Source organism: Corvus moneduloides, chromosome 5 (assembly GCF_009650955.1).
Source record: "Corvus moneduloides isolate bCorMon1 chromosome 5, bCorMon1.pri, whole genome shotgun sequence".
Taxonomy (NCBI): domain Eukaryota; kingdom Metazoa; phylum Chordata; class Aves; order Passeriformes; family Corvidae; genus Corvus; species Corvus moneduloides.
The window spans coordinates 12,878,291-12,886,395 of record NC_045480.1 but is presented as its reverse complement, the minus strand read 5'-3'; the positions used below and the strand labels follow the sequence as shown (position 1 = coordinate 12,886,395).

General features: G+C 56.2%; 1 protein-coding gene across 1 annotated transcript; it reads left to right on the top strand.

Annotated features, from left to right (window-relative positions):
• The first annotated feature begins 2,305 nt into the window (after positions 1-2,305).
• Positions 2,306-5,355, top strand: MSX1 (msh homeobox 1). Its single transcript, XM_032110055.1, has 2 exons — positions 2,306-2,836; positions 4,329-5,355. Exons 1-2 carry the CDS (start codon positions 2,380-2,382, stop codon positions 4,757-4,759), a joined length of 888 nt encoding a protein of 295 aa, XP_031965946.1. The 5' UTR covers positions 2,306-2,379; the 3' UTR covers positions 4,760-5,355.
• The last annotated feature ends 2,750 nt before the right edge of the window (positions 5,356-8,105 follow it).

Sequence of the window (8,105 nt, the reverse complement as noted above, 5' to 3'; positions counted from 1 at the left end):
ATCATTGTGCAAAAGAAAAGTGAGGAGGAGGAAAAAAGCCAGCAGCTCTAATTTTTATTTTCATGTTTCCACCAAACAAGGAGATTGAAATCAGCCCAGGGGCTGCCTCGAGGTCTAATAAACACATTACTTCTTCTTTTGCATGGTAAAGTTTGGAATCAGGGAAAAAATAATAATAATTAAAAAACCCAAAAAACCAAGATCCTACCTGTAGGATCGGGTGGAGGGGATACCGTAACACTGTGAAACACGATGCATCGATATATGTGCGTGTTTTCTTAGTCGGGGGTGGGGTGGGGGTGCATCTTCGCGCCGAGTACCGGGCTTTGGGAAAATGTCGTGTGATTGGTAGAGCAAACTAATTTTGTCAGGCTGAATGTGCCGATGTCCCAGGGCTAAGGCGCCTTGCTCCCTTGATGCGGGTTAACGTCCTCAATAGTCCCCCTCCAGCTGAAGCCTTTGATCAGACCGCTGCTGGCGCCTAAAAACAACATCACTTGTCTGCCTATTAGAGGCACTGACTAATCGTGACAGATTGTTTATTCTCGCAATTAGCAATGCAGCCGCTTCTCCGAGCACCCCCCACCCCACCGCCCCGACGCGGCCCGACCCGGGCCCCCGGCCCGATGGGGCGCAGGGGAGGCTGAGAGCAGCGCGGGCAGCGGCACCGGCACCGGCACCGGCAGCGGCACCGGCAGCGGCGGGGCGCGGAGCCGGCCTGGGCTGGGCTGGGCTGGGCGGCGGCACCGCTGCTCCCGCCTGGCAGGAGCGCTCAGCAGGGCGGCACGGAGCCGGAGGGCAGCTGGATATACCAACGTGAGTCGGAGAATAGTGAATAGTTCTGTGCAAAGTGCGTTCACCTTCATGTACAGGAATGCCGGGAGTAGCCCGCAAACCGTCTCCAAATCACCTTCACGCAGAGGGATCATCCGTGAGCGCAGCACATGCGGGAGGTGGCTGTGATGTATATGCAGGACACAGGAAGCACCCGGCAAGGGCATATGCTCACGCGTGGTGTGAGATAAGTGTGTGTGGAGCTGCGCGCTGGACAATTCATTTCAATCAGATCCTGTTGCTTATCAGTTAATAAAATGTCTATTATATCAATTCATTTCATAATCTATATGTTCCTAATCTACCATCTTTATAGGGTCCAGTTAAAAGGAAAGGGAATTCGCTGTCCCTCCCCGTTTAGATAATTGCCCTTAAATGACTGCAAGAGGCTCTTGTGTTCCGAGGAGATTAGAGCCCTGCAGCTATCAATAAACTTTTCTCAGCGAGCGGCCAATCCCGTTATTAGAGAGCGGCTCCGTTTTACTGCACATCCGTCCTGGGCGCGGGGATAAGGGATCGTAAAACGAATTTACAAAACAAAATAGCCGGGACTTTAAGGGCTCAGGGGCTTATATATTTCTTTTTACGTGAACGAACATTTCGTTATCTGCAGGCACGCACACATCTATGCCATGAAAAGTAGCTCAATTTATGCGTTGTGTATGCGGGTACGTTTATAAACGCGGATCTCCACAGTCACATCGAGCACACCGCAGGGCCGGCTTTAATTTAAAAACCAAACCAACCAACCAAACAAAACCCACGAAACGATTACGGAGCGGGCAGGGTCTCCTTCCCTTTGAGAGGTCACACTCGGGACAGTCCGGTATTTGCTAGTTTGGCAGAACAGCGGGCTCGGGCTGTCTCCCTCTCGCTGTACGAGCAGAAAGGCCGGCATTTTTTCCGACGTTAATACTTTTTTTCCCCGAATTTTCAGCCTTCCCATCCCCACAGCGGAGCGCTGCGCCGGCAACCTGGCCTTCTTCGCTCCTGCCTAAGATGAGAGCTGGGGCGTGGAGAGGGGCTGGGGGATGCGGAGCGGGACCGGGGAGAGCGGAGCGGGACCGGGGGGACATGGAGCGGGACAGGGGGGGAGCGGAGAGGGACAGGGGAGAGCGGAGCGGGGCTGGAGGACATGGAGCGGGACGGGGGGGGGAGCGGGACAGGGGGGAGCGGAGCGGGGCTGGAGGACATGGAGCGGGACGGGGGGGGAGGAGCGCGACAGGGGGACATGGAGCGGGACAGCGGGGAGCGGAGCGGGGCCGGGGGCCGCGGGGCGGGGCGGGGCGCGCGGAGCGGTGCCGACGGCAGCCCCGGCCCCGCCCCCCCGCGCGCCGCCGGTGCCGCGGCCAATGGGGCGGCGCGGCCCCGCCCCCCGCGCGCCGGTTGGGCGGAGCCGCCCGCGCGCCGCTTTATCAGGCGGCGCCGCCGCCACAGGGCCGGAGCGTGCCGACGGCTGCCCGCGGGCCCGCGCCCCGGCCCCATGAGCGGCGGTGCCGCTCGCTCCCGGCCGGCGCTGCGGTGGCGACGGCGGGCCGCCCTTGCATGGCCCCGGCTGTGGATATGACCGCCGCGCCCACCGGGGCCCGCAGCGACGAGCTGCCCGCATCCGCCTTCAGCAGTCCCGGCGGTGGCGCGCTCCCCGTCGCGGCGGCGGCGATGGGCGGGGAGGAGGAAAGCGACAAGCCCAAGGTCTCCCCATCCCTCCTGCCGTTCAGCGTGGAGGCGCTCATGGCCGACCACAGGAAGCCGGGAGGCAGGGACGGACCCGAGGGCGCCGGGCCTCCGCCGGGCGCTGGGGCGGCCGCCCGCTCCAGCCTCAGTCCCCGCCTGGGCGCGCTGTCGGCGGAGGCGCCGCCTTCCCCCCTGCCCCTCGGCGGGCACTTCTCCGTCGGGGGCCTGGTCAAGCTGCCCGAAGACACGCTCGTCAAGGCGGAAAGCCCCGAGAAGCAGGAGCGGAGCCCCTGGATGCAAACCCCGCGGTTCTCGCCGCCTCCCGCGAGTAAGTAATGGTCCGGGAGCGGGCGGGATGGGAGCTCTCGGCCGGCTGCGACCTTCCCGTGGGGCCGGGCGGACCGAGGGTAAGGCTGCGCGGGTGGCCGGGGGTTTCCTGTTGCTTTCGCCCTGCCTGCCTCTCCTGGTATATTTTTCCGTGCGGTTCGCACTCTTCTGGGCCACTTCGGCCCGTCCGAAGTACTGAAGGGATTCGAGAGTGTGTAAAGCCGGAGGATGGCTGCGAACGCACAGGAAAGAGCGGCCGTGCCAGGGTGATATCTTGTGCCAAATGTTAGTTAACAGGGAGGGAAAAGAAAAAGCAACACGGCTTGCCTGTTAAATTGACCTGGGGCTCGAACTAAATACGCAAATCTTGACTCAATACCGCTGAGGTTTACTCAGAAAGTGCCTCAAACAATTCCATAAGGATCCGCGCAGATCGATTTCCTAGAAGCGGGAGTTTTGCGGGCTTCAGCCCCACTGGCTTCTGTCTTAAGTGGTGCATCTCCAAAGTCCGAAGAGCCACAATCAGGTTGTGGTGGTTTTTTGGGGTTTTTTTTTTTTTTTTTTTTTACTGCTCTAATGCAGAGTGATCTAAATAATTACAAATAACAGCGTGAGAGCCGAAATCAGAGAAGTCCTTTAATAATTTCTAGTGGCTGCGCTGAGTCCGGGTCTGGGCAGTATGAGCTGCCTGCCCTCGGCCTGGCTGCTCTCTCTCCCTGCCTGGGATCCCGTGGAAAGGGATGACGTTGGTCTGAGGCTCTCTAGAGCGTTTGGGGTGCCCTTAGCAAAGCTGCAAACAGAGCTGTTTTCTCCGTCCCTTGGAGATCGGCAGGTTTCCTGACAGGACTTGTGTAGAGTAAAGCAGCGGTTTAATTTATTTAAATTGCAAGCTAAAATTTGCTGTTGCTAAGAAAACCCGGGACAGATGGATGTTGAAGACCCTTAGAAATCTTAAATAAGAGGAGAGGAGCAGACCGGTGAAGAGTGGTAGATAGAGCATGAGTGTCAATTCAAACCTCGTAATTAATTACATGCTTAATCCGGTTCCCAGGGGCCTAATGAAGAGGGTGTGAGACTGAGAAGCCAGCCCGTTTTGTTTTTTTTTTTTTCCTGTAATCCAATAAAAAGGACAGGACTATTTTTTTTCTTCTTTTTGGAGGGTCATTCCCTTCATGAGCTGGGGTAGTCGTGAAGGCAGGAGGTGCAGGGTGTGTAGGTGTCTGATTCCTACCCTTTGTCGGCTTTTTCTCAGTGGGATCAGAGCTTCCTGATAGGAAGCACCACTCTCTTTTCTGGAACGGGAGACAGCAATTTTAAGTGTGCCTAGGCAACCCTGGTCATTTTGGAGCAGTTTGCGTCAAGTGGGACCCTATTTCCCCCCTTTCCCCACCTCAGCTGTAGTAGGGTGGGGGCTCTGCAGGCTGTGGGGGTTTGAGCACTGCTAACCAAGGTGTCTCTCCTTCCCCCTCTTCCCCGGCTGCTCCTGGGCACAGGGCGGCTGAGCCCCCCAGCCTGCACCCTGCGCAAGCACAAGACAAACAGGAAGCCCCGGACGCCCTTCACCACGGCGCAGCTTCTGGCCCTCGAGAGGAAGTTTCGGCAGAAGCAGTACCTGTCCATCGCTGAGCGTGCAGAGTTCTCCAGCTCGCTCAGCCTCACCGAGACCCAGGTGAAGATCTGGTTCCAGAACCGCCGTGCCAAGGCCAAGAGGCTCCAGGAGGCCGAGCTGGAGAAGCTGAAGATGGCAGCCAAGCCCATGCTCCCGCCTGCTGCTTTTGGCATCTCCTTCCCACTGGGCGGCCCGGCTGTGGCCGGTGCTTCCCTGTACGGTGCCTCCAGCCCTTTTCAGCGGGCAGGGTTGCCCGTGGCTCCTGTGGGACTGTACACAGCACATGTGGGATACAGCATGTACCACCTCACATAGAGCCTAAGCCGAGCCCAGTCCAGCACTGCTAGCTGTGTGCTGCCGCTGGCTCCACACGCATTCCCACCCTGCTCCTCTGGCTCTTCGATGTGGACTTCCCCATGGACCCTATGGCAGAGACTTCTCCAATCTGGCTCTGCTTGACCTCTCTGCTTCCCCCTGTGATGCTGAGCCCCTACCCCAGCACTGTTCTGATCTCCTCAGCAGTCCTGGGGAGCTGGCAGAAACCTGAGGCATTGCCCCAACTTCTTCCTGGCACAGGATGGTGATGGGCCAACTGTGTCCTGCTTCCCTGGGTCTAACTAACAGCCTGCGGAGAGCCCCCTGCCATGGGGGCAGGAACTGTGGAAGAGAAATGGAAAAGGGGACTGAAAGACAGGACGTTTCTCTTACTTTGTGCAAGGCAAGGTCAAGAGGCAGAAGTATAAAACAGCCTTTCCTGTTCCCATGTAACAGTGCTGTCTGTTACCTGTCTTTGTTCCTCCACCAGCTCCTTTGGAAGGGGCTCTGTGTACTATGTAATATACTGTATATTTGAAATTTTATTATCATTTATATTATAGCTATATTTGTTAAATAAATTAATTTTAAGCTACTGTTTGATGCGGTTTGTTTGCTCCCTCTTTGCCCTCTTGGGGGTGACAGAAGAGACTGAATTTGGGGGATGAGAGAGGGTCTGGCTAAACTAGCTGTTTTCCCTCTTTTCCGGGAGACTTCAGCCTTGGGTAGTGAGACAGCAGCTGAGTTTTCAGCTTTCTGTGCATCCCGGAGCTTTTCTGTCCTCACAGCTGTTTGAGGTTTCCTCCTTTCCCCCCACTGCTTCTTGCCAGCAGTTCTCACCGCATCCCTGCCCTGAAGGTGCATGTGATCGCTGCTGCTTCCCCCAGCGGCTCCGGGATCGGCCGGGTTTATTTAGCCCTAGGAAAGAGAAAAGTTGCTCCTCTCCCTTCCAGGTCCTTGTGTCCTGGCCGCAGCCCCCGATGGCTGTGAAGCCTGGAGGGGTGACGGGGGTGACATACCGCACATCTCAGTGCCAAGCCTAGCGTGAGATCCAGGGCTTTTCCCAGAGCTCTTTTTTCCAGCCGAGATTATTCGGGGGAACGGAGCACCGGGATTTGGGGCGGTGGGGAGCAGAAGGGGCTGTCGAGGTTCGGCTGGCGGTGAAGAAGGGGATAAAGCACGCTAAGGGCGATGCAGTGGCGGAGCCGGGGGGTCGGCGGATGGGGTGTGGGGACGATGGTGTTGGGCATGACTGCGGGCCCGGCGGCCGGTGGAACCCGCGGGACTGACGGGCGGGATCAATCGGCGCCGTCTCCTGCCCATCCTCGGGCCTTCGAGCCTCGGGCTGGCTCCGCTGGAAACCCGTCCCGGTCGACCATGGCCCCGAGGAAACCGCTGGCGACGGCTGAGGACCCCGCGGAGGAGGTCGTAGCCCCGGCTCCGCGCCTGCCGATCCCGCCAGAACCGGCGCCGCCGCCTCGCCGCATTCCCCTCCGGCTGCGCCCTGAGCCCGCTCAGTGCGCCGCTCCGACTGGTTTGGTTTGGCGAATCCCTCGGGTAAGGGAGAGCGTTGGGTTCTCCCTTTTTTCTTTTTCTTTTTCTTTTCCTTTTTTTTTTCCAATTTCGTGCTTTATCTTTGTGCTCGAGGAATAGCTGCTGAGAAATTGGGACTCTATATTTTTCTTTCTGCCTTTCCCCCCAACCCCCACTCTACTGCTTTCATTTCCAGCAATTTAAAACGTTAAGGTTGAAGCAAAGTTAGAAGGAAAATAATTGCTGTAATGAGGCTCGGCAATCTTCTGCAGGCACTATGGCTCCAGCGAGACTGTAGCTGGGGGCGAGGCGGGACTTTTATCATCTCCTAAATATCAATGATGCTTTCAATAACTCAGCGAAACAACATACCTGAACACAGTCACTTTCTCCAGAGCTCGTTGCTCTAATCCCCCTTCTCATCTCTCGCTCCGCTCTGGCCGCCCAGTCATTTTTGATCTGGGATGAGTTTGGGGCTTTTGTGGTTGTTTGGTTTTTTTTCTTCTTCTTTTTTTTTTTTTCCTCTGCTTTTTTTCCCAACCTCTTTGGCTTTTTTTTCCGATCATTTCTTTTCTCTGTGCAAATGACAGTGTCTGTGATCCTGACCCCAGCGCCCAACGCTGCGCCGGAGCGGGAAAGCTCTCTGCTGACTTTTTCCCACATTGTCTCTGGCAGAAAAAGGCTGAATATCTCCAGCTTATCTCGTTCTCTAACTTAGCCTCTATGCGATTAGACCGCGGGTTTGGGGAGATCTAATCGCCCAGGAGGCCGGGTTTATCCTGTAAGGATGCCCTTAAAATCCGAGAGAGATTTTAAACAGCGAGGACTGCCTTGAGCTGGCTCCCCGCAAGCACCGCTCCCCTTTGCCGGCACCTTTGGGCGCTGCGGCGCAGGGCTCCGGGCAAAGCGGGACCCTTTCATCTCTCCGCTTTGTCTCTGTTGTTTTTTGGTTGGTTTGGGGTTTTTTTTTGGTTTTTTTTTTTTTTTTTAACATTATGTTAACTCGGGATGGATATTCGAAGCGCAGGATTCCTATTGAACATGTCTTTGCTTTAAGTTTTCCCCCTGACCCTTGGGCTAAAGTCCTTGGTTGCTCAATTAAACCCAGATGAGAACAATTAATAACTAAGTAATGACAATAAGTTGGGAATCACACGGATGAACGCTCCATGTGAATAGGAAAAGCTCACACAAAAGAGCAAAAAGGATTTGTCGGCTCTTTTTAAGGGGGAATTGGCTTTTCTTTTTTCTTGCCTCTGGCTTACCAGCAAATAAAACTCACTTTTGTGTCTTTGTCGCCTTAAGGATCTCAGTGGGCAGTTGGAAGTGAGAATGGCTGTTTTCCTTTCAACTTGAGGGTGCTGGCGCCACGCAGCCCCAAGGATAGAGAGTAGCCAAAGCAAAGTTTCCTAATAACTCCCCTCTCCCCCGCCACCCCTCCCCAGTCACGCCGGTACACCCTTCCCCCCCCCCCTCCGCTTCCATGCATATCTCCACACGCACTCCTAGAGAGCCTCGGCAGACAGACGAGAGAAAGCAGAGGGGCCCCGAGCACATCCACGTCCCACCACGGACTCACAGCCGAGGCTGACTCTGCCGTGGGAAAGCGATAGCGCCTTGGTGCGACACTTTCCACGGAGCGTAGGAAATACAGATCACAGTAGCCAGAGCACGGAGACGAAGCAAACACGTGCAGAAACACATGCAAAATAAAAGAGAAGCCATTTTTCTGCTCTTATTCCCACAAAGGAGGGGAACGGCTCCGTTACCCGTACACAGTGGCAGCCCTCGGGCACATCTTCCCGGCACCGGC

Bases quoted from the DNA above. Each gene is read 5' to 3' on its own strand.
- MSX1 (XM_032110055.1), top strand. From the start codon at position 2,380: ATGGCCCCGGCTGTGGATATGACCGCCGCGCCCACCGGGGCCCGCAGC. The intron at 2,837-4,328 runs GTAAGTAATGGT...TCCTGGGCACAG, and splicing joins GTTCTCGCCGCCTCCCGCGA to GGCGGCTGAGCCCCCCAGCC.